Here is a 25,794-nt window from a genome sequence, read left to right on the forward strand (position 1 = left end):
CATGTAAGATTACTAGCTGTGATCACACCAGTGCAGCATTGCTAACAGTACTGTGAACAAGCATTGTTCTACAGTAGTTGTATAGTTATTTAGTGTATATTGTTTATGGTAAACCAATAGTTTTTAATGTTTTGCTGATGATTAGATGTATGTTGTGAGTTTGTAAATAAAATGTGTTTTTAAAGGGCTATTGTAATCAGATTAACTTTAGCATAGTGCTGCTGGTCAAGATGGAGGTGCATTGGCAGAGTCGCGTGTGTGTGAGGTGAGGGTGACGGGGGGGGTTGAGAAGGGATCATACAGAAGAGTAGCAGAGTGCTTAGGGTCAGATTGAGGTGCATCGCTGAGGAGTGCCTCAGTCCCATTACTGAAATACCAGATTTGTTCAGCAGCACTTAAAAAGTCATGTGTGGCTTTCTTGGACAGTGCTGCACATAGTTTTCAGTGTTGGAGTAGCAAATACTGCTGAGAGTGTTTGGAAACACTTTGAAATACTCCACTCTCCACCCAGGCTAAAATATGGGGCACTATGAGAAGATACAGATCCACTGACAAAGTTATGCACTGATCCCAGCATCAGCATAGCAGAAGTGTTGCGAGTTGAGATGGAGGTAGACGAACAGTGTTAAGTGCTGGACCAGCTACTAAAGCAGTGAGGCTGCATGTTACGGTGAAGGTCAAGGGTAGAGAACCTTGTAGGTCTGATGTACAAGTTACTTACCTTTGGTAACGGTGTATCTGGTAGAGACGATTCTAGCCGCGGATTCCTTAACGTAGAATTATCCCCAGTCTTGAGACTGGACCTGGAAAACTTTCTTTCTCAGCATCTCTGCGCGCTGGGCACTGTACCTCGCGACTCCGCCCCGACGTCCTCCGCAGGTGTGACGTCAGCGAGGTCACATAAGCCCCACCCCGGCGTGCTGACGTCAGTTTGCTTTGGAAAACTTTTCCGCACCACAACGCGGAGCCATCATAACAAAACTGAGGAGAGCATGGGAACAGTGTGCGAAAAAACCAAAGAAACAAAAGGAGAGAGACAATAGGTGGAGGAACAGCACCAGGTCGCCAGGAGGCTACAACAGGAAAGCCAAAGCAGGAAAAGAGCAGACCACCTCTGAGGAACAACTGTGCAAGCCAGGCGATAGCACCAAAGTACCAGAAGGCCACATCAGTAAGGCCACATCAGTAAAGCCACAGCAGGGAAAGCGTAAAGCACCCCTCCGTGGAACCACCGTGCAAGCCAAGGCGATAGCCAGGCTGGAGGCACAAGCAGTGGAAAGCACTGTAAGAGAAAGAGAGAGAGACTGCAACCACAGACCACACAGCAAAGGGCCACAAGCCCGGAACAGAGGAGCAACAGCAATCCACCCCCAGACTACAGAGTCAAGGAGGGCCAGAGCCTCTGAAAGGAGCAGGAGGCCAAGGATAGGCAAAAGAACCCCCAGCGTAAAAGACAGCAAAGGGATCAGAAATTGTAACAACAAAGGGAAAAAGAGCAACAGCAGGCCCCTACACTGGAGAGAACCCAGCTGGAGGGAAGCCCGATCGGCAGAAAACGAAAAGGACCCCCACAGAAGACAAGCCACCCAGAGGGAGGCGAGCGCAGAAAACCAAGCTGAGGGTCCTCGCAGAACAGGGAGGAAGGGGGGGTCGTGAAGGAATCTGTGGCTAGAATCGTCTCTAGAAGATACACTGTTACCGAAGGTAAGTAACTTGTACATCTGATAGAGACTACTAGCTGCAGATTCCTTAACATAGAATAGATACCCTAGCCATACCCAGAAGGGAGGAGGGCCTGCGAGAGAGCCTCCCCACTAGGAGAGACCAGGGACCCAGTAGGGGACATGGCTCAAGAACAAGAAGGAAAAGGCCAGGATATCCTAAGCCCAACCAAGGGAGAGCGCCCAACACCCCGTAGGGGCCGACAGCGCTCTAAAAACCTCAAAGAACACAAGGGCCACCTCGAACCCAGTGAGAAGAGGTAGACCAGAGGCAGGGCCCACCGTAAGAAACACATGCACAGAGAGAGAAAAGGGCTGGATACACCTTGGCCGCAAGCATTGGGCAAGGCCGGAACAGCTCCACCGCCAACAGCACAGGCGGAAGAAGAAAGCACCAGTGCGCAAAGCCCCAGCGGGACCAGAGGCAGGGGCGCAAGGGAACACATCAAGATCACAACGGTGGAGTACAACAAGGAGCCCTGCACGGGCATGCGCCGCCAGCAACAGGCAACACTACGGAACCGCGCACCCTTGACAAGGCAGACGCCAGCTAAAGGCAGAGGCCAGGGAGGGCCAAGACACACCCCAAGGGAGGGGCCGGGCCAGGAACACACACACTGACCCATGAAGAAGTGGAGGAACCGGCAGAAGAGAAAGAGACGGAGGACGGGCCCAAGCCGGCCACCAGAACACAGAGGCCAAGAAAGCCAAACCCTCTGGAGCAGCAGACAGAGGACCAAGCCAAAACACAGGACAGAAGTGCGGAACCGCCACAACACGATGCTGCAGACAGCAGGCCAGACCGGCCGAGCGACGTAGCGACAAGGAGAAGGACAGATCCAGCGCAAGCTGCTCCAAGACAATTGGCAAGAAGATCACGCCTGCAACATACCGTGACGCCACGGAGAGCAAGGAGCCCGAAAAGGGTGACCACACCTCCCCAGCACATGACAGAGCTATGTAATAGCTACAAGTACCCCACATAGGGTAGGTTACGTCCCAAGAACCATGGGAACACCTCTTAGGAAAACCTTTCCGCAGCAGAGGACAAAACAGAAAGACCTGCAGAAAAAATCCACAGAATGCTTACCAAGCCGCAAAGAAAGAAGACACGGAAGGACTAATCTCAGGCCCTACCGGGCTTACCAACAGCCAAAACAACAAGTCAAAAAAGGGCCGGGCCAGTAGCCAACAGCACCAAGAGCCCAACAAAAGGACCCTAAAGGCACATCAACCACACAGAACACACAACCGGGGCTACTTGTTACAAGGCCCCAGGAAAACAACGGGAGAACACCTCCCAGAACACGGAGCGACATCCAGGTCAGGGAGGAGGAGGGCGAAGCCCCGCAAGAAACCTCTGAATGGCAGAACCCGAAGGGGCATGGAACAAAAGAGCGCCATCAAAGGGAAGGTCAACCAGCCGTTCTCTAACGTTCTCCGGGAATACACTATCCGGTAGTCAGGCATGGTGACGAAGGGCCACCGAAGAAGCCATGGTACGACCAAGCACCTCCGAAACGTCCAGAGCCGAGCGAAGAATAAACGCCGCCAGCTCCAGGCCATCCAACACATGGGGCCACAGATCAACACAGGCACCCTCCTGAGAAGCGGAAGACATAAGGGACTCCGCTGAATCCCATAAGTAAGAAGTGACTCTAGCCAATACACAAAGAGTGTTAAGGGCCCGCAAGCAGCACTGGAGGAGACGAAGATATTGCGCCCCCAGGAATCTAACCAGCGGGCCTCCCGTGACGGGGGAGACAACACCAATGGCAAGGAGGGAAAGGCAGTCTGTAAAAGAGGGCCCCTGGTAGAAGGGTGAAGGGAAAGACAGACAGGATCATGCGGAGCAGGCGGTGGCGGTGCAGAAGTGGCTGGGGCACCGGGTCTCCCGTGGCAGGACGCCCCCAGGCCCCAAAAGAGAATTGTGGAGCAAAGCTTCGAAGGGAAGAAGCAGCTCCCGACCATCAGAGCCCTGATGGAGAACCTCCAGCACATGATCCGTGGGGAAATGGGCAGCTGGATCGCCCATGCGCACGATTCCTGTAGCCGTGGAAACAGCCTGAGCGGCGGCGAGGAAAGCAGTTCCTCCGTGGGCGACGGCTGCAAGCTAAGGCGGCCGTCCCCCAGCCCAACCGGAGGAAGGAAAGGCCAAGTTCGGAAAGGGGGGGGGGTTTGGGGAGGGTGGACCGATGAATGGGGAACCTGAGGTGCCTCCGGCAAAGACTGCAGACGCGGAGAAGGCAAAGAGCCGTCCTTGGAAGATGCCGGTGAAAATGTCACAACGCGGTGACCCTTCCCTGAAGAAGTTGAAACAAACAGCTGCCGAACCTCTGGAGAAGAGGGGGGCATCTGAAGACGAATCAACGACCCAGCGCCGTAGAGTCCGCCACCGGCATCAGGTCAAAGTCGACTGGTGCTGAAGGGGACGCCGGAACGACCTCCGCCACAACGTGCAGCACAGGAGACGGGGGCTGGGTCGGAGCCGGGGCGGCTATGGAACGGCACCGAAAAAGCGTCGACTCGACCTCCGACGAGGCAGCCGCCTGCATGGAGGGACGAGGGGGGCCCGGGGACACGCCCAACCCCTAGCCGGCCCCCGCGGCACCGTCAGGGCCAGCAGTCGCCGGAGACTGAGCGGCATCATCTCAGCCTCGGACAAGGCCGCCGCCTGCCCAGGGGACCGAGGGGGACATGAGAATACGCCCGAGCCCCGGCAACCTCCCGTGACAGCACAGGGACCCCCGCGGGGGTTTGCGGCGAGGCAGAAGCGCCGTGGTCCGAAGGAGGGAACCCCGAAGGGCCGCACCCCGACGGCACCACATCTTCAGAACCTGGAGCCAAACCTGTCGGCGCCGGAGCCATCGGCGACGCCACAGAAGTCCCCGCACGCGGCAAGGGATCTGCAGACGTCCCAGGAAGAGAAGGAGAAGAGGGAAGAGCCAAAGAGGCCTGCAAGGCCGCCGCATAGGCGTCCATCTGGGCTCTGGTCACCCCTGTGCCGGGGAACGGCGGATAGGGTGGCGACGCGCGGGCCGCACCACCCGCAGAGAACCCGCGCCCCCAACAGGCCGGGGACCGGGCTTCGGGGACAAACTGCAACACTTACCAACAGGTGAGCGATGCTCTTGCGGCCTGGGAGAGGGATGATGTCGGAGACTGAAGCGGCGGTTCTTGAAGACGTCCGCGGGGGATGGGCGCGGCGCCGACGCCAACCTGGACATGCGTGCCGAAAGGAGTTTCATCCGGCGCTCCCGCCGGGACTTCGGCTTCATTTGCTGACTTGCCTCACAGTCCGTGGAGTCGTGGGGCTCCCCCAAACACCACATACAGATGGGGTGAGGATCCGTTGCCCACATCTGGCGCGCGCAAGACTATCACGTCTTGAAGCCCGAAGGCATTCACACACTGTTCTCAAGAAAAACGCTTAAAGCAGAAAAAGAAGGCCTGAAACAGGCCAGGAACACGATCCGGATCCACGTTGCACGCGGAAAAGAAGAAAACTGACGTCAGCGCGCCGGGATGGGGCTTATGTGACCTCGCTGACGTCATGCCCGCGGAGGATGTCGGGCGGAGTCGCGAGGTACCGCCCCCGGTGTGCAGAGATGCTGGGCAAGAAAGTTTTCCGGGGCCAGTCTCACGCCTGGGGATAATTCTATGTTAAGGAATCTCTATCAGATTCAGAGGGCCAGTATATGTGCAATCAGATTGCTTAAGAGAATAACACATAATGTGAGTCTGCAGGTGGAAACTGTATGCATTGGAAAATCAATCACAGTTCGACTAGCAGGGCTGTTGCATATAAGAAGTGAAGTGCATTGAAGGGTGCAAAGTCTATAACCTAGAAACAAATGGGGCTGTGGGACAGCATCGAAGCGCACTCAACGAGCTTTGTGTGGTCCCTCAACCATGCTATAGTAAATGAATGACGTGCACTGCCTGGGCTCTGAGGTAAAATGGTAGGGATGACTTCAGGCAAGATTGAGGTGCACTAGCAGGACTTGTGAGCTCTCTGAACTAGAATAGTAGGGGTGCTGCAGTGTAGTATTGAGGAGCATTGGTCGTCATTTGTGTGGTCCCAGGACTATGTTAGTGGCACTAATGAATTCTGTGCATTATTTTTCACGAAAGGATGATCGAAAGCAGTCAAATTTCACATTAGATATTAAATTGAATTTCATCTGCAAGCACACTCTGGTTGGAAGATCTCCAGTCATGCAAACAGGCATGCTAACATCTGGGATCCACTTAGAGGGACATCTAATTTAAATTATAATCGCGACAAATACTTTGACAATAACTTGCAATGTGAGTGAAGGTAGTTCGAGGAGAGAAAATATACTGTACCTGGCCTTATGCATCTTCTTCCAGTACGCAATCACCAAGGTAACAAACGTAACAGTGTGATTCTGTTCAGGCTGTACGTCAGTCGGTCAGTGCGTATGCAAAATTACCTATTTCGAAGAGAGCCACAGAAGAACGCTAGCACTTGTAACAAATCAAAAAGCAGTGAGAGCCCGGAGGTGGTGGTGGGACGGCACAGGGATATTAAGGAAGATGCAATAAAATGCAAGCAGCGACACGGGAATAGCACGGGAAGATGAAGTGATTTAAGGAATATAAATGAAAATAAGTACCTCTGCAGACATGCAGGAGAGGAGGGCGATGATTATCCCAGACTCACAGGATTCTGAGCCTCCAGCCGAGACTCATACCTGGTTCCCCAGCTTCAAAGTTGGCCACTCTTGCCGCACGCCACATCGAGTCACAGTGATGCACTGAGCAACACTGCAACAGATGCTCGTGTAACCAACTGGCACTCTGCATGAAAGGGTTCATGAGCTTATGCAAGTATGAGGCCTCTGCTTGGAAGCGGAGGGCGTAAGGGGTGGGGGTAGGCGGTGCCACAATCTGTACTGTGTGCATAATTGACTGTGGTATTGTGGAAACCTCAGGGCACAGTGAAACTACTGAGGTGCTGTGTCGCTTCAACATCACAACTGTCAGTAATCACGCCACGGGTCTCGCATGGCAAAGTTCATCGCCCACAAAACGGATTCCACAAAAGCATGGCACACTAAACAAAAATGGGAGGAAATCGATCAACAAATAAATACCTCCAGCAGATCGGTGCTGGCTGAAGTCCAAGAAACAAAAAGCACCACATCGAACTATGTCCTGCTCTGTTTACACTGTTTACACATACCGTGGCACTTTTCAAAAAAGATTTTCAGGGCTGTCGGAGCTCGGAAACACGAGAGCCCGAGATGCCGCTATAAGCAGCACGGCACATTACGTAGGAATAACAAAAAATGACAGGGCTGTCGGATTCCAGGATTGAAAACAGGAGGATTAAAAAAATTTAAAAAAATTATAGGGCCGTCTGAGGCTATTGGAGCTTGAAAACATGAGTGCTTAGTAAGAAAATGGTCAAAGTAGGGTCGTAGGTAGGAAGGTTTTGGTGTGGCAAGCAGCGACAAACGGAAGGTGGAGGTGGGGGGGCGACACGGGGAGATTAAGGAAGATGCAATAAAATGCAAGCAGCAACGTGTGGGTGGTGGTGAGGGGGCAGCAAGGGGAGATGTAGTGATTTAAAGGAATATAATAAAAAATAAGTACCTCTGCAAGCACACGAGAGAAGGGCGACAACAAAATAGCCACCAGCTCAAAAAAACACTTGGAGCAACAAAAAAAAAGTAGTCTCTGAAACAGTGGCTCAAACGGAACAAGTGTAAGGCTACAAGTAAAGGAGCGCTGCTCTGTGGGAGTAACAACCGACGAAAAGGAGGGACGAATGGGAAAGATGAACCAATTGGAAGAAAGGATTTTTTTTAAGGAAACTGAAATAAACATATGAAAGCAATTGGTGGGCCGTAACCCCATAAAGTATATACAACATGTCTCGAAGCGACAGGGCAAGCACTGTTTAGGCATGATCTAACAAGCACTGTTTAGGCATGATCTAACAAGCACTGTCTAGGCTTGACCTAAAAGGGCTTTGTTAATTTGGAATGCTTCTACAAGGGTAATACATAACACCATTAGCTACAATGCCCATAGCACCAACATAATATTAGTAATAAGTGTCCCAATGTTGCACGATTCATGATTCAAATATGAGCTTTCCATATATTTTGAATATTATGGGATTTGAAAATGCACACTTTTTCATCTTGAATAAACATTTTCAATTTTGGAATACAAAGCAAAAGCTTCTAATTTAGTAGGCTGAGATGCACACAGGAGAGCTACTTACAGGTAGCTGGAGAGTTAGCAGTAGCTCACGAGGTACTGGCTGGAGGAGCATGCACTATACTGTGTACAGCAGGAACATGACTGTGCCACAGTGGAATCAGCGCTCATCCGACATTAATCCATCACAGGAATAATGTCTTACTTTCAATGAAAACAATATCTTTAACAGCACAGTACAATTATTCTATTGGACAGTAACACTAACAGACTAATAATGCACGAATATACCATAGTACTTGAACTCTGAGGGACACAATGATTTTAAAGTACCACAGATTATGCCTTCTAGAGTCATTATGCTAAACACCAACTATCCAACTGATTTCTCGAGAAAACTACTGTCTTTAAAGTTGCTGCACAAGAGAGTTGTTTTCTTTTCCTTTGCCAAAATATATTGTGTGCACCCTATGACACCTCCTCATCCTTCACACTTGTAAACTTTGGATGACATTGGTGAAATTACTTCTATCTTTGCTTCAATTTCCTTATCTGCCAACACTGAATCATTTGTTCAAAGGTCAGTAGGCAAGAATGGTTAGCATACAGTTTCCACTGTGATGTTCTGAAATGCAGTAAATGACTATTGTGATGATGGCAAGCGCAATATATGTAAACATTTGGGTACGGTTCGGTAGCATAATGCATTCAAATACTGAATATGCCTCCAGTCTAGGCCTTGCCATAGCTATGCAAGGATCTCATCTCAGTAGTCAACTAGCAGGAGACAGTGCTATTGAACAGTTGAGATGGGCCATGATCAAAGCATGGGAAAAGGATCCCTCATCATGCAAGAAACAGCCATAACTGGGGTGCAGTAGCCCTCACAAACCCTTCCATAGACATTTTAATGCATGGGCAAAATGGGCAATTGCCCAAGGGCCCCCATGTTTCAAGGGACCCCCGAGAAAGAGAATATTCTCTTTATTTGACCTTGACCTCGGATGTTTCTCTATAGCAACATCCCTCCGTCTCTCTCTCTGCCTACCTTTACCTCTTTCTCTGTCTTTCTCCACCCAGTGTTATCTTAAGGATTTTTGGGGCACTGGAAAGACAAACTGTTTTTACGTGATCCAGTTTCTGAAATGTTAACATATTTATTATTGTTTGGTGTCATGTGGACTTGAAATATTGGGAAATTAAAGTTGTTCGGAACATAAACCCCCAAATTATGTTCTTCCAAAGCACCCAAAATCCTTAGGATGACACTGCACTCTCATGGGCCAGTGTGACCTCAAAGGCCTGACAGGATGGCAAGGTATTAGTAGAGCAGTCTTCAATTCTTAGGAGTGTCTGAAATATCAGCTTGAGCTGCTCCCCCAAGTAAAACCAAGTGATTTGGTAGAACTGTCTTCGGATCTTAGCAGTTCATAACTTATGAGTGCTACCATGTGGCCAGAGGTGCACTGGGAGATATGTACGGATTTCTGGATTCACTCACAGGGGATACTCTCCTCCGGCATGAGGCTATGGGGCACAGCTGAACTTGGGTCTCAAAAATTACAGATGCAGAATTTGCCATGTTGAGGTCATCAGCATTTGAATATTAGCGAGTAGTGCTAGTCTAGAATGAGGTGGCTTTACAGAGCAATTTGTGAATCTTGTAATGGTATAATGAGGAGAACTACCTTGTAATCAGAACACAGGCGACTTGGTGCGGATTCATTTGGTTCTTAGCAGGAGTGAAGTATTAAAGGGTATTATAAGGAGGGAGCCACATGGATATAGGTTTATAATTAACACAACAGCGTGTATGTGGTATTTGTACAGTGTGAGCCCAGCCAAATAACAGCAGAGCACTTTACATAGGTTATCCACAGTAGTGAGCTAATGGAAAGAGTTTTCTGTGGTGGTCATGTCTGAAAACGGCAGTCAATAATTGTGAGGCCCTGTGACGGTTTTTGGTGCATCATGCCTTCAAACACTAAAGATTCCTTTATATTTATCTCTGACCAGTGATTGATGAAAAGTCTAGTTGGGGCTGGTTTGATACAGAGATAGGAACTGTGTCATGTTCAAAGCCCTTTCCAGTTTCAATGGGGTGCTGTAGAGCAAAGGCAGGCCTATAAGTGGAGATGATACAGGACTTACTGCATGCACAACGTAAGTACAGGGCTATGGTCAACTGCAAGAGCAAAATTAGTGTACATGGGTTTTATGTGAAGGAAAGTTGTCAACACTGGCCATAAAGAAGTACCCCAGGTATTGGGATTAAAAAATAAATAAAAGAGTGGGTGTGGACTAAAGGCAGGTCATGATGGAGTGCGTGTCTGTGTGGCCTGTGTGAAGAAGAAGGTATTTAGGGGATTGAACAAAGTAAAGTGCTTCAAAACTGCCTTTCAATCCAAGTTAAGATGGCTTTAAGAAAATATAGAGAATGGTCCACATGGGGAGAGGATTGGAGACTGGTGCAGTACAAGCTAAAGTAGGAGGCAGTTATGACGCTAAGAATATACACTCTTTTACAAGACTGATGTTTACTTGCCTAATATTGCAGAGTGGGCAAACCACAGTCTCCTAAGAATTATGACTGTGAGACCGAGAACTTACGTGTTAAGATCCTGTCTCATTGTTTTTCTCTTGACAAGTATGTAAAAGTTTCTTTATATGCCTTACTGCATTACTATTGCATGTGTCAGTTAAAATTTCGGAATTACTAGAAGACTGAATGTGTTGCATTTAGCTGTACAGCTGTGCTTAAAACACATGTACCTACTGCTCAGTCGGTCTTCACAGCTTGGAAAAAAAACGGCAAACTTCTGTGTATGATGAAATCACAAATCCATTCCAGGGAAGAAAGACTGATGTTTAAGCAACACCATCATTGTTCTTAAGGTAGCCAGTAAACAGCTAGTTGGTCTAAAAATAAAGTGTAACCAAGTCTTCAAGGAAAAGGAAAATTCATAAAGATCGTCCTCATACATGAAAGCTCTTAGGAGAAACCATGAGAATCAAAGAGTACTCTCAAAATTTGAAGAGCCCCAAAGTTAAATCTCTAGTTGAAATAAGTCTATGAACTTATGAAAACATCTTATTTAAGCCTCCATCTCCACTCCAACTCCCTTTCCGGACTTCTGATGTAACACATGGAGGTTGCGCCGTTAATTTACATGGGAACCTACTTCCTCTAAAAACCAGGAAGGAAAGACTGAACATCGTAAAATGTAGGTTGATTCAAAGGGGAAATTCTTAAGTGAGGGTAGGGGGACAATTATTTTTGTCCCAACATGAAATGCTTCTTGTAGTTTACTGCAGTGCCAAATCGCTTAGGTAATGTTATGTTTGAAAAAGTCAAATCACAGGCTAAAGGCCAAATTACGCTAAAAGAATGAAGTATGTTGAAACTTGTGCTTTCACATCGGTTACATGAAAATAGTACACTGCACTATATTGTGACATTCATTTCTACCCAAATCTTTTTGGGTAGAAAGGGGGTAGATATTCGATTCTGTCATTTGTCATAGGTCACAAACATTTGCTGAACATTCTACCCAAATAGTATTTACACTTTGTGTCTGCTAACAACGCAACCTGTATTATATATATTCTCAATAGGGCTCCTTGCAAGACATGTAGTAATGGCCCCAACCTAATTCCAGAGGTTTAATAAGCAACCTTGTTGATTCTTATATCCCTTCCCTTCCCACTTTGACTCCCTTCAGGGTTAAGGAGGAGACTGAACAAGGGCCACAAGGAACTGTGCCACCACTTAGATGGGCTGGTCATTTTAGGGGCTTGGTGACAAGGATCTGAGATATAGTTAACCCACAATAGGTTTCTTAGTCAGCAGACAATTCTGAGGAGGTGGGTGTAGGGTGTCACCTAAAGAAGGCCAACCTCTCCCACACCATACTGCACCTGCTGGGATCCATCCTGTGTGACAAAGGCAACCTGGGGCTCCATTCCATCCTGCGTCACCATGGTAACATGCCCAGGAAAGCCATCTTCTGACCCAGTCTCAGACAGGAAAGCAATTCTCTGGCCTTTGAATGGTGAGGAGAGGTTCCCTTCAGCTGAAAACATGCAAGAAACACAAAAGTAGATCAATTATCACATACTTAACCATAAAGTTTTGCACCACCCCATATTGTTAATTCCACCATTTCCGAACACTCATACCACAACACTCCACAGTTTTCCTTTAATGAGGTATGTTTTTACCCCTGTAATAGCCAGAGAAGGGTCCTCTTCACCAAAGGTAATACATTAAAACTGAGCAAAAGCCAAACAGCCAAGACTCATGCAGATCAAGAGACATGCTCTGAAAACAAACACACACACACACACACACACACACAAAAATGACCTGGGCAATCAGTTTAAGGGTTGGGCTGTTGCACACCATAAAGAGACACACAGCAAGGAGATGCACTCTTGCAAGAGAGATAGGAGAAAGACAAACCAGGTGATGTGATCTAGTCAACCTCTATTTGTCATCTTCAGAATTCTTATGCAGTTGTATCTACCAGATACGCTTAGAAACTCTCTAGGGACAGTTAGCTTTGAAATAACCAAATTTCTGTACAATACATAAAATATGCCCGTTTTTTACCAGCTACTTAATTATCTCAGTGCAACATACAACATGGTCTCCCTCACCTAGTCACTGTCTTGGCACATTGCGTAAAGCTTTCCAAGAAATGATACAGGGTTAAACTAAACTTCTTCAAACGAGCTCCCTGAATAGATGCACAGTCAGGTGGTTTCTCCTGCTCTGTAGCTAAAACCACATAAGTAACCTGTGAAAGCAATATGCTCATCAGTCGCAGCCAACTGCCTAGTGCAATTAAATTCTAGGTCAGCTAACAAAGTTATGACAATTGTGCATAGGACAAGATTTTCTAAAAGTCCACGAGGAATATGTGGCCAAGGTTTTTCCAATCTGTTATTACTACTCACCTCACCATCACTGTGCATGCTGCCAAAGGAGGCAACGTGGCCTCTATTAGAACTGACTGTTTCTCGGTGAGTGGGCCATTTTCTCTCAATTCAGGCTTTCAAATTCTTGTTGAGTCTGGGAGCCATCTCCAACTATTATTTTAGGTCTAGCCTCTTCTGCATTTGCAGGATCCTCCTACCTAAAAACTCAAATTGCTGGCATTGGAACTTATTTTGGAGGCAATATGGTTCTCCATCTTTAAGTTTGCTGGAGACTGTGCCACTCAATTCTCATCCTATGGCCCTTTTTTTCTGTGGGACGCCCGTTTTTTGAATACACAAAACACTTTTGTTGTAAAGGTCTCTGGCAGCTAGAAACTATACACCAGGCAAAAACATTATGTCAATCTCTAATTAACAAATCAAATATTTTTATTGAGCTTAATACAGAAAAGCTGGCCTACATCCTTTGGCGACAAGGTAACAAATACTAATCAGGAAGAAATACAGAGATATAATCAACACTCTCCTACCCTCTTCACTCTAGGATTATAGACATCAAAATAATTCCCCTTTTTATGCAGTCTACCCGTGTTCCATTATTGCCTATCTCGATCTATCAGCCCCATATCTTCCCTCTATCACTGTGTCTCACACCCTGTAGAATCTAGGAATGGTCATGTCTTTGTTATCCTCAAGGCCATTAAATATTGTGGCATTTTAGTTCCCCAAATTCAGTGGGCTGGCATTCTAGAACAAGCATTTGCAATGCAATAGGTCTCGCATTTGCAAGAGTTTGAGCTGTTGGCATTGTAAATGGCAATGCCTTTTATTTATGTGTTGGTTTTTGAAACATAAATAAAAGGCATTGCCATTTACAATGCCAATAGCTTAAACTCTTGCAAATGCAAGACCTATTGCATTGCAAATGCTTGTTACTTTCTAGACACAAAGCAGAGGAAGTAGTACCCTAAGTAAAGATTACCTTCTGTCATGCTCAGTACACCACTCTGCTGATGACACAGGAAAACAAATGCTGTGTACCAACTTGAACAAAAGCAAAACACGGCAGGGTGTGGGTTATGGAGTGCATTGTGCATAATATGCCATACCTCACAAATTTCAGGGGGGTTTCAGGTTTATGTTGTCAGAACCAAAGCAAATGTTTAACCCTGTTTTTTTCAATGTAGATAGAGGTATCTAATAATACAGACAGATAGAGGTTGTTTAACAGACATTGACATAGAGAGAGATAGAAAGTGACAGAGACACAGACCGTTACATATAAAGTGTAGCGGCAGACAAGACCCGCCATCTGCATTCACTGAATTCAAGAAAGGGGTCGAAGGGAATGAGCTCGCTCATGGAGGTCCCTGGAAACCATCTCCACTGTCACCTCCATTGCTCAGTTGGACCAATGCTCCACTCACACCTATTATCTACAGTATTCAATCGTGGAGCAGGCAGCAATACCAGGCGCCCAGAAGTCGCCGATTTTGCCCCAAACAATTGTTAACCAGTGTGTGGGCCTCCACAGTGCATGGACACAGAAGTGTCTTTGGAATATGGCCCCACTGTGTCTCTCTGGGATCAACCATGCACAGGCTTGGGCTTATCATGGTCTTTGACACATACAGATGAAACCGATGCACAAGAGGCGGTGGCTCACCCTTGTAGACCCTCCTATGCTGGTTCTCGGGAGGAATCATAGGCTTGGAGATGCCCTACAAGCTTTCGTGACAAGACGGGGGAGAAAGTAAGGTAGATTGGAGAAACGGAAATCCACAGGGTTGGGATGTACAGCTTACAGAGGCCATTTCCTCGAATCCCAGAGCAGGGGCATGCTGGTAGTATTAATGGCTGCTTGCCCAGTTATAAATGAATCGCAAGGAAGGCAATACCTTTAAAGTCACAATAATTGTCAGGAAATCAGCCAGAAGTGTACAGAGGTGGGGCACGTAACTTCACAGACCTCGCTAGGAATAACTCATTCTCAATATCTTGAGCAGCAGGTAAGCCAGGACAGGTGGTGGTTCCATAGAGATGGGCGATTACAATCCAGCAAAAACCAGATTATATTTCTGGCTGCACTTACTCTCAAGTTTTTGGCCTACTTATTGGCCGTGTAATTGTTACGTGATCTGCCTTCCGTGCCCAGTTGTAACTTTCATCCTGAAACCTGCCTTCCCGAGGGCAATCCGTCTTCCCCCTAAGTTTGTCATGTGTTTTGAATATTTCATGAGCTGTCTCGGCCCGCTCTTATAGCTGAGGGTGGAGTGGGTGGGGGGCGGGGCTGCGGCTGTGTGGCTGAGGGGTGGTAGAAGTGCCCAAGACCACCCACCCCTGGACTCCTTCGGAGCCGACGAGGGGACGTTGGCTGATGAGAACCCCGGGTGACGACGCTGATGCAGAGAGGATGCTGCTGCATCCGTCATCCCAGCCGCACGTGCGGATGCAGGCGTGGACCAGTTTCTGGACCAGCGCAGGTGCACAACACACCTCTCATCCTCTCGGTCAAAGAAATCTGTCTAGGATGACTGTAATACCCCATTATTGACTGGGGAAAGCGGCACAGAATAATTTACTATGCTTTACAGAAGAAATACAACGAGAACACACAATATCCGAGAGCTTTGCCAATTAGACAACCATTGTCAACTCCAAAGGTCGGCTGGCACAAACACAGCAGTGTCTGCCATTTGCAAAGACCTGTCGTCCCTCGGTGACGGCCCATTGTTTTAAATGCCTGAAAATCAACACCCAGCAGCAATTCCAATTAAATGTGTTAGCTTGAAAGAAAATACCAGCTCCCTACACCAATTTCCTCAAAGAAATACGTTTGTTTTTTAAATGTTTTACTAGTAAAACATTGATAACAATAAAACAAATATGATAACTCTATACTGGCTTGCTTAACGGATCACAACAGGTTGCTTTTCATACATCACCTAATACAGGGTACAGTGCCACTTTAATAACTCGGTGGTTAATGTACTTGCTGGAAACTTCTATGTGCATTCTAATCAGTTTCGACTCTGCATTAAATTTCATGGAGGGTCAATGTGTGCTCTGTAAAGCACAGCATGAAACATGCAGATTACAGAATTGTTTATGTAGATAGCTCAGTTGGTTGTTGATTTTTTTGCAGAGATTCTTGTTTTACCTGCTGGTTACAAGTTCAAATCCAGGTCACATAGTTTAGTGGCTTATGTTAACTACAACACATACGTTTAGAACCTTGCTGTTTTCAATAGCTTGTAATTCCAAGGCTGCTAAAATAGGATTACTTTGGTTAATAATAAAGACTTATTTGTAAGTGTAATATAAATGGGTATTAGTGTACTAACTCATGGACAGATAAATCAGACGTTCTTAAATGCATGCAGAATTCTTGCATACAAAGCTTAGACAGGTCAAAAACCTAGTCCTGTTCCTTGTCCCGCCCTTATGTCCACCCCAAACACGCTCGCTGCTCCTTTTGGTGAGTACTGGCAGGGCTTTAAGTGGGCCGGGTCTGAGCACCGGCAGTTTTTTAAAGGGGGACTTGAAACGGGTCTCTATCGGGCTCTGTTTTGAGCCCTGGCACAGGCGGCCTGTTTGTTTCCCCGACTGCATTGACAGCAGGCACATCGTTGTGCGCTGCTCACACTGCTCACTTCTCAGTAGTAGAGAAGTTACAGCAGGGCATGACTTCATGCCAGGTGAGCCTTTGTAGGGGAAGGGATATCCTTTAAAGAGTCATTTTCTCTCTGAATTTCCCTTCTCTCTTTGAAACACGGGAGCAGCAACATTGTCGTGGTGTCACCAGGGCTTTAAGTGGAAGCCTTTTCAATATTAAATACAACAAGCCAAAGTTGCTGCTTATTTATCTTATGCAACTATAACAACCATTGACAAAGGCAATAGTCTGGACTTGTAGGTATGATGTTACTTTTTGTATAATATATCCGGAATCCGGATGCAATGACAGAAACCGCAAAATACAAGTTGGGCGGCACACTATGCTAAACACAGATTTTTAGCTTGTGTTTTAAGCCACGCCCTTAAATACATTGGCCGCGCCCCTTTGAGACACCCCGCAGTTCTTTTATCCCACTTAAAGCCCGGAGTACTGGCACTTATTTTTTTCCATTTAAAGCACTGCTCCAGGGAACTAATTAAGAAACGTGTGTTGCAACACTTTTGCACACGAGTGAAGCAACAATATGTACAGTTTCATAGGTACTGTGCACTTCACCTTTACAGACACCTGCGAATGGAGAGTACACAGCCTACACGTCGATTACCATTGAGCTCGGTAAGATCTGAACAGCAGAAAGAGCAGCTCATTATCTATAATTTGCATATCTCACAGTAGGCCTAGACGCGTCCTTGAGACATGCCAATCAGACGTGTGTTTGATCCAATTTAGGAATAGGCAACAATCCTCAATTAAATTCACGCCAAGTGTATTTTTTTAATATTAACCACAGGTATCGGCGGATTTTGGCCTGTCTGTCTCCATGGATGGTAGGTGCTGTGAAGCGCTGCCTGCTTATGTCAGCTGCTCGCGCACAGCATGCTTCTTCTCAGAATGATTTCCTGTGATCATTCACGCATGCAGCACAGGATCTCTTTAGCCCCCTTCTGGATCTTGAAACAAAAGCTCAGGCAGGCACTGGCTCTAGTCTGAGTGGTCATTTTACTTATACGTGGCTTGGCAGCTCTCTGCAAATCCGTTTCTTAGACGGAAGGTCACTGATGTCCTCCTACGAAGCGATCGACTGTGACGTCACTGCCCTGCCGGATAGATACTGCCGCAAAACATCTAAGAATCCCATCGCTGGTATATGTGCGATAACATAAGCAGCAATTACCAAAATATTTTAGAAACACCCCGTAACACCAAGCCATCCAGGGGTGCCCTCCCCGGCAGCATCAGTAGAATGTGAGGCATTTGTTCAATGCAAGGCGCATCTCTATGATGCTGTAAATCCTGCCACCTAAATCATGCACACCCCAAGCATTGGTTCGACAGGAGGGAGTGGCAAGTTATTATTTGTCCTTTCTCTAGGTCTGTAGGCACGGCTAACAGATGCTGCTCTCACTAGTCCGGTAAACAGGGTCCTTTTAACAATCGGATAACAAGCAAGGTCCGCTTTCACTTTCGTGCGTTGTGAAAGCTTTCTTGTCTTTATGGAGCCATGTGTTTAAACACATGGCCCCATATAGACAAGAAAGCTTTCGCGACGCTCGGAAGGCAGACAAGCCCGTCCAAATGGGACGGCTCAAAAAGCCGAACGAAAACGTAATGAGCAGCTCTTTTCCAATGGCTGGCCACCGTTTAGCATAAACGGTGACGCCGGCCAATGGAAAAGAGGGGCGGGGCTTAAAGCCCTTTACAGAAAATACCACAAAACATTAAATCTCGCCAGCGAGACTGCGCATGTGCGCAGCCCACGCCAGGCGAGACCTAAAAAGGGCCCGTGTATCCTAAACGGATTTCTGTCTTTGGTAAACTGAGGTGATTTTCTCCATTTCCATTAGTTTCCAAAACCTATGTAACTACTCACAAAAGTGTGGGATTCTGGCTTCCCCCACAGCGTGATAATGACTTGCTTAGCCGCACAACAGGCCAAGGATATTTGTTTCCCCAGTTAGTATTATGTAACACAGCTACCCAATCTTTTACCTTAGTTTACAGGCCAGCAGCTTCCCTGTCTTATTATCACCGCAGTAAAATAGCTGTTTTGGCATATCACTCTGCATAATCAGTATCCAGCATTCACACCTGTACTCTAAGCGCCATTAATTTATGCCAGATCTTAATGGACTTGTCCTTTTTCGGATACCCTCGAATTTCCATGGTTGAGATTATTTTTGGTTTTCTCTTTAATTTTTTCTTGGTCATTTCAAAAGAAATCATTATCGTACATCACTTCTTAACAGCTTTTCAGTGCATCCCAGAGAGTATTCATGTACAACTTAGTAATCTTGCTTTGGCCAAGTACAAACCTATGCAATTGTGCTTTTCTTTCTTGACTGCTTTACCAATTAGAATGTTATACTTCAATCTACATGGTTTGTCCTCACAGACCATCTTGGAAAAGGAAAATATTAGGGAAATTGAGGCATGATCAGACAGAGGTATGGGGCTTATGCCAGTGTCAAGTGTACTCTGCAGCACAGCAGAGGATACTAACAGATGAACTAGTCTGGCGCAGGTCCAGAGAGCTGCGAATAATGTGAACTCAATAAGATCAGGGTGCTATCACAACCATATGTGCACCAGTACAATTTGTTCTACCTAATTCAGGTTGTCCTCCATTAGCGACAAAGACTGCTCTGCCCATCAGGAAGATTTGACCAAAAGCCCATCCATGACCATACTGAAATCTCGGACAAAAACACATATAAAATCTTTGGGTCTATCATGTGCAAAGTTTAGAAATCTACGAGATGGTTAAGCCATAGACTATCCCGCACAGATCTACATGTGGGAAAATCCCTTTTCAGGACGAAATCCCTCACTCACCATAGGTGACATGCTTCATCATATGTGATTCTCCTCTCAAAGGAAAAGCCTAGTTCCTTTGAGGGCTACAATACCCCTCTCTGAGAGGGAGGAGCTCAGGGATGTTTTTTAAATGACTGGTACAGGATATTCTAAATCCACATATGAAGAGCAGGGTAGTGTGAGCGAGGGCGCAACGGAAATGCAAAATGTGAAAGGAGTGCAGTGGTATGGTGAAAAATAATGGTCGACATGTTTCAGCCTAGAGTGCCCCAAAGTAGGGCAAGGCTTTCTTCAGGACCTAACAGATGCTGCTGCTTCAGTGCAAAAGTGATTAAACAAAAAAGGATACAAGAACCAAACGTATTCAAGAATCCAACTGCTCCGAAAGGTGAGATTACCTGTTGGAAACAGAATCATGCGTTCAAACTTCATACAACCTGTAGGTTGAGGATATAACTTATGGCTAATGTCTACTATCCGTGAAGAATTGGATAACAAAAAGTTTTTACCCGCTGCTGCTGGGTAAAAAACTCTACCTCAACCTGGCAACAGCTCAGGATGGGGGCACCGCTATAGGAGGGAAAATGGTAAAACAGCTATTATTAAAATATCCTGTACTACTGGTGACATGCTAACAATATTAAGTCATAACCTGGTCAGGGAATGCTAAGGTGCGAAAAGTAGAGAAAACCGGTGGAGCACAGAAACACCCATTATATCTGGCATGTGTCATAGTTAAAACCCATGGGCATGTTCAGTGAACCTCTCTGCACATGTAGTTTCTAGAATGGTTAAACTGGGGCATGGTGGAAAGTTAATAACTAAGTGCCTATGTAGAGCAACACTCAGTTAAGCGTCAATAAAAATCAAAGGATGCTTATCCAAGTTAAGACCGCTGGAATCAGCATGCAACAAGACAAAGCTTTGCCGCGGCACTCACCTGTCCGTCGATACCCCGAGCTCTAGTAGAGCCTGCGACCGGAGGTGAGTGCCGACAGCTAAAGCGCTCGTTTGAATAGTGCCCGTAACTAATACGCAGCCGGTGTGGAAATCCTGCTAGAGAAGAGGTTGCGCACGTGTATGCGAAGGAATGCTAATTCCGAACGCCTGCGTGCCAGGTCTAAGAAGAACCGATTTTAAGATCTCGCTTTTTATCCAAACCAACACTATTTAAGTATAGCAAATAGACCCGAAACAGTCGGGCAACCTACATAATGTGCTGGTACGTTTAACATTCAAGGTTTACCAAGTGTTTGGCATACGTTGTTACAGAAAAGCTGTGCATGCGTCTGGCTAAGTGTATCGGGAATTGTAGTACACCGCAGCCAAATGTCAGGCTGGCGAAACCCGGAAATAGAAAAGGGAAAAAACTGTGCAGCATACAGTCTGTCTAACGTAGTATGTAAAGTGAGGTAGTGATGCGAAACTACTAGAATGCATTTGTTTTTGTTTCAGCCAAAAATATGACCACCCTCACAGATCAGCGTACTGCAATGTGTAGGCAAATCAGCCCATAAGAGGGAGGTAAAGATCACATTGGACCTCGCGAGGGAGTTTTAGTCTCATTGCAAGGCCAAAAGAAAGTAAAGTAGGTGGGTGCATAATAAGCTGCAATATGTAGGCAAATCGGCCAAGACGAGAGAGGTTGGAGTTACATTGGCCCTAGAGAGAGAGAGAGTGAAATCTCATTGCACAGCCAACAGAAAGTGAAATTCGTGGTTACATAATAAGCCAGTTCTAATGGCAGAGAGATGGAGCCAGCAAAAAGAACGCAGAAAGACAGCACTTACAAGAGAAACAGCAAATCGTCCCGCCTGAGTATATTACATACACCAAAGTCGATGCATTAGACTAAGGAATGGCAAAGATTTCGTTTGATGGTATATAAATACAGGCCAAAGTAAAACATGGGTACAAAGATTGAGCCCATAGACTGTTTGTAAATGCTAGTTCCTCAAGTGATAAATGGTGTATGCATCCAGCCTACTAGAAGGGAGACAGGGGAACCATTTGGCAGGAACATATATGTTTGAGCAAATTTAAACACGCCCTGGGGGACAAATAAGGACCTCCTTAAAGAGATGCCCAAGGGATCTCATCATTCAAACCCAGCCTGTCACAATCTAGTCTGTGGACCCATCGTTGCTCACGTCTGAACAGGTAGGTAGGGATATCTGTTATGTGGTTTGGGATAAAGGGTTTCTCAAGGACCGTCCATCTCAGATCTTGTGGAGAATGATTTGCTTCAATAAAATGACTGGTCAGTTAGGTGGAAGATTTCTTACAGCGAATTGTACTCTTGTGTTCCAAGATGCGAGTTTTGATTTTACGGGTCGCCATTCCCACATATCGAAGTGTACAGGGACAAGTGATCAAATAACTCAACAGTTCACTATTTCAATTTGTGTGGTTTGATAGTACCCAAGGTTTGGCCATACCAATATTTATCTCCGTGGTGTGAGACGTCTGAGGACAAACTGCACACGAACCACAGGGGAAATGTCCTTTCACCGGCGGTAAACCCCAGAGGGTCTCATGTTCAATCGTCTTCTTGCCTCTAGGTCTCGTATGTATCAAACGATCTTTGATGTTAGTACTGCGTTTGAAAGCAAAAAGTGGACGCGGCAATGGTGTCGTCCCAATGTTCAATATTTTCCAATTGGAGAGAATGGTCTTCTTGATTTTGTTAGAAAAGCTGCAGAATGTGTGCACACAGGTAAGTCTGTTGTTCACTTTCTTTGGTTCACTCGGTTCTATCAGTGCAGCTATGTGGTTGTTGGCTGCCCGTTTCAGTGATCTCCTCACAAGTTTCCTGGGGTAGTCTCTGGCCTGTAATTGCATCGTCAAATTTCTCGCATGTTCTTGATATTTAGAAGTAGACGAGCAATTCTTTCTAACACGCAAGAATAGGCCAAACGGCAAATTCTTGCGGAGAGCTTTAGGATGAAAACTGTGATATGACAGCAAGGAATTCCTTGACATTGGTTTCTTGTAGAGGTCAGTCCCCAATCCACCATCAATGGGGAAAATCCTGACATCCAAAAAGGGTAAACTGGTGTTGCTATACTCACAGGAGAAATTGAAATACTGGTTCCTGTCATTCAACCACATTTTGAACTCCATGATCGACGATGGTGCTCCTCTCCAAATCACTAGCACTTTGTCAATATAACGCTTCCATAAGTGTATATGATGAATGTACAGATTGGCGTTGCTGAAGAACGAACAGGTTCGCCAAGCTAGGGGCAAAAACGTCCCCCCCCCTCCCCCCTCCTAGATGTGCCAGAGACTTGGAGAAAGAGTCGGTCTTCATACTTAAAAAAAGTTCTCCTTCATTGCTATGCAGGCACAGGCAATGATAAAAGGAACCGGGGTGATGGTATCAGGAGCTTTGTTCATTAACAACAACTCAATGGCTGATAGAGTCTCATCTTGAGGAATGCACGTGTACAATGATTCCACCTCGAAAGATACAAGGAAATCTTGCTCAATGTCAAAGGGTATGTCATCCACCAACCGCAAGACATCCTTTGTGTCTTTTAAATATGTTGGCATCTCAGTTACCAAAGGCCTCAGAAAGTGATACACGAATGTGGATAATGGTTCCAGCAGAGAGCCCAACCCTGAAATGATTGGACGCCCTAGAGGCGGTCTACGATCCTTATGCACCTTTGGCAGTGCATAGAAATATGGAATAACCGGGTGAGTTTTTATCAGAAAAGCGGCTTCCTGTGCGGTGATCCATCCATTCGTGCTAGCCCCTTCCACTAGAATCTTAATTTCATTCTCAAGTCTCTTGGTCGGGTCTTCTCTGAGTGCAGCATAAAAATGGGTGTCTTCCAGTTGTCTTAAGCACTCTGTTCGGTAGGCAGAGGTATCCGTATTAAAATCTCCCCTATCACAGTGTCCTCCTCTGCTGCCTGCAGAACATCGGTGACTTGCACTCTGGGTGTTCCTTTCTGGATGTATCAATGTAAGCTATCTTCAATACCATCAAGACCTGCATGAGAATAAATGTCCGTGATCTCTACCCACCTTGTCAGCTATCGTGTAGTGTAACCAGTTGTATATGAGAACTACCCCACCACCCCTTGATTTGTAAGCTCCATGGAGAAGATTTGCTTTGGGAACCTTTGGATCCGAGGTGGAATTAATCTTTTTAGGTCTCGTGACCTGCGTTGGACTGCGCAGCAGTGCTCGCACAGGCGAGTCCTATTGTCCGGGGTTCAGAAATGGACCCTGGAATCGCACACGCTCGTGTGTGTGTTTTCTGTTTTGGGGTCTGTAATTGGGCTTGAGTGCGTGTTTTGTTCCAACAGAGCACGCAATAGGCCAAAGGCGGGCGCATTGCTCTGCCCACGGCCTATTGGTGTCTGTTGCACACCAAAGCCCATATGTTTTCAATTATCGTGCCCAGACACGGGCGCGATAATTGAAAACATATGCCTCGCAGTGGCGCGCGCGCACCACTCGCGGGCGTGTTTTTTTTTCTTCAGTGCTGCTTGTATTTTCTTGTTTTATTAGTGGTGACGCTGCACGTGCCCAACTTGCACATTTTCATCTACATTACTTATTTCTACTTTTGGCAGCGTGGCGCGCTCTAACTACAGCGGCCGCACGCCTTCCTTTTCCTCCGAGTAGCAGCCAATAGTGGCTGCATGCTTTTATGTACAAAATGCGCCGAAGAATGGCGGCTTACACTTCCACGGTCTCTAAATTTATAAGTCCCCAAGCGCCCCTGGCAGGACGAGGCCACGCGCAGACGCATTGGCAGAAATATCCGTCCTACTAGTGCGCATATGTCACGCTGAGCACCTAAACGCTCCTGGCATTGCACTGCCCGGTTGCCCTGTATGAAAAATGCAATACCACCGGGCAATAATCCTGGCGTGGCATTTATTTCGATAGCGCTGCAGTTTACAGCCGAAGGGTCACTGAATGCTTATATCGTTTCCTCATTGCCATTGTACTTGGTCTTGTACCTTGTTACACTCTGAGAAACAAAACACCACATATAGCAGTCTCACTAGAAGGGCCGCAGACAATAGAAAGACTGCACACCCTCCATGACGCTAGTTCTTGTCTGCCCTTGAGCGTTCCTGCGGGACCTCTCCTTATGGAAACGAAGCCTGTGGGAGAGAAGGCTCTTGGGTGTGGATTGTGTTATCACCGGGCATGAAGCAGGCGCAGCCTTGCTTTTGTTTTGCACGGCGAGGCGTGCTCCTTAAAGGCCTTTTTGCTATCCCAGCTTTGCATTAAGAGCCCTCCCCCCACTCAGCGGAAACGTACCCTTCCCCTTAAGACGGCAACTCCCAACAGCATCTGCAGCTCTGCCCGACCTCCTTCCTCCACTCCTTGGGGTATTCCTGCTACGCCATGGCAAAAATGTGCTGCCTGCACTTTGTAAGTGTTGCAACCCGCGGACGCCAGCAGGGCAGTAAAAGTCACACCCACCTCAACAGGTCCCGCCGGCGTCAAATTCATGTATTAGGTATGTTCATCTTATTAAATGTATTACCTCTATTTACATTGCCTTCATTTTGCATCTCTGTGTTTTATAGTCTTCACTATGTACGAATATTGTTCATTGACTGCACTCGATTAGTGTGCTATTTAATATCTTCCCTGCTCTGAAGTGTGTGTATTGTGTTTAATATGTGGGTTTAATTAGTTGCATTTCTGTATAGAGTGTGTCTTTGTGTGTGCGTGTTTATGTCTGATGCTTATTGGTGTGTGTGCGCGTGTTTTTTTAGTGTCTGTGCGTGTTTGTTGCTCATTGATTTCAAGGCAGCGGTTTCATTGGCACAACCTTCTTTCCTACCATACTTAGCCCCCACCCTTTCATGTTTTATTTAATTACCCGATACCTAGGTACATCTCTGGCCAGTCAGTAGGGTTGTCTGAGAATAGGAGCAACATCCCGTTTGCCCAAGTAAGCATTATATTGAATATGCTACTTACCAGTATGCATCTGTGCTTGGCATGTAGGGCTGCTGACATTCATATCTGTGCATAGATCGCCGCCTAGTGTTGGGTCCGGATGTTTGCACGTTGTTGTCCAGGAAGAGTCTTCGAAGTATCACGAGATAGGTGACTCCTCCCCTGGACCACAGTGCGCATGGGCATAAGATAAGCACATCCGAACCCAACGGCGGAAAAAAACAATCTAAGGATGGAGAGGATGCCCATGCGCACTGTGGTCCAGGGGAGGAGTCACCTATCTCGTGATACTTCGAAGACTCTTCCAGGACAACAACGTGCAAACATCCGGACCCAACACTAGGCGGCGATCTATGCACAGATATGAATTCAGCAGCCCACATGCCTCGAACACATTAATCTCCAGGAATACTGAAAACCTGATAGACATACTGTCAGATTTATCTTGACAAGTGACACTAAATATAACTTCAAGTAAATGACTGCTTAAGAAAATTACTAAAA

At 46.6% G+C, this 25,794-nt stretch overlaps 1 protein-coding gene across 3 annotated transcripts in view; it reads right to left on the reverse strand.

Moving 5' to 3' along the window:
• Positions 1–25,794, reverse strand: part of ZNF76 (zinc finger protein 76) — a 267,736-nt gene that overhangs the window by 38,948 nt on the left and 202,994 nt on the right. For all 3 annotated transcript variants that reach the window (XM_085651124.1, XM_085651127.1, XM_085651125.1), the window contains one exon: positions 11,835–11,989. In XM_085651124.1, the coding sequence (XP_085507250.1) occupies positions 11,835–11,989 (155 nt within the window). The remainder of the gene's footprint in view (positions 1–11,834; positions 11,990–25,794) is intronic.

Source organism: Triturus cristatus, chromosome 1_1 (assembly GCF_964204655.1).
Source record: "Triturus cristatus chromosome 1_1, aTriCri1.1, whole genome shotgun sequence".
In the NCBI taxonomy this organism is placed as follows: domain Eukaryota; kingdom Metazoa; phylum Chordata; class Amphibia; order Caudata; family Salamandridae; genus Triturus; species Triturus cristatus.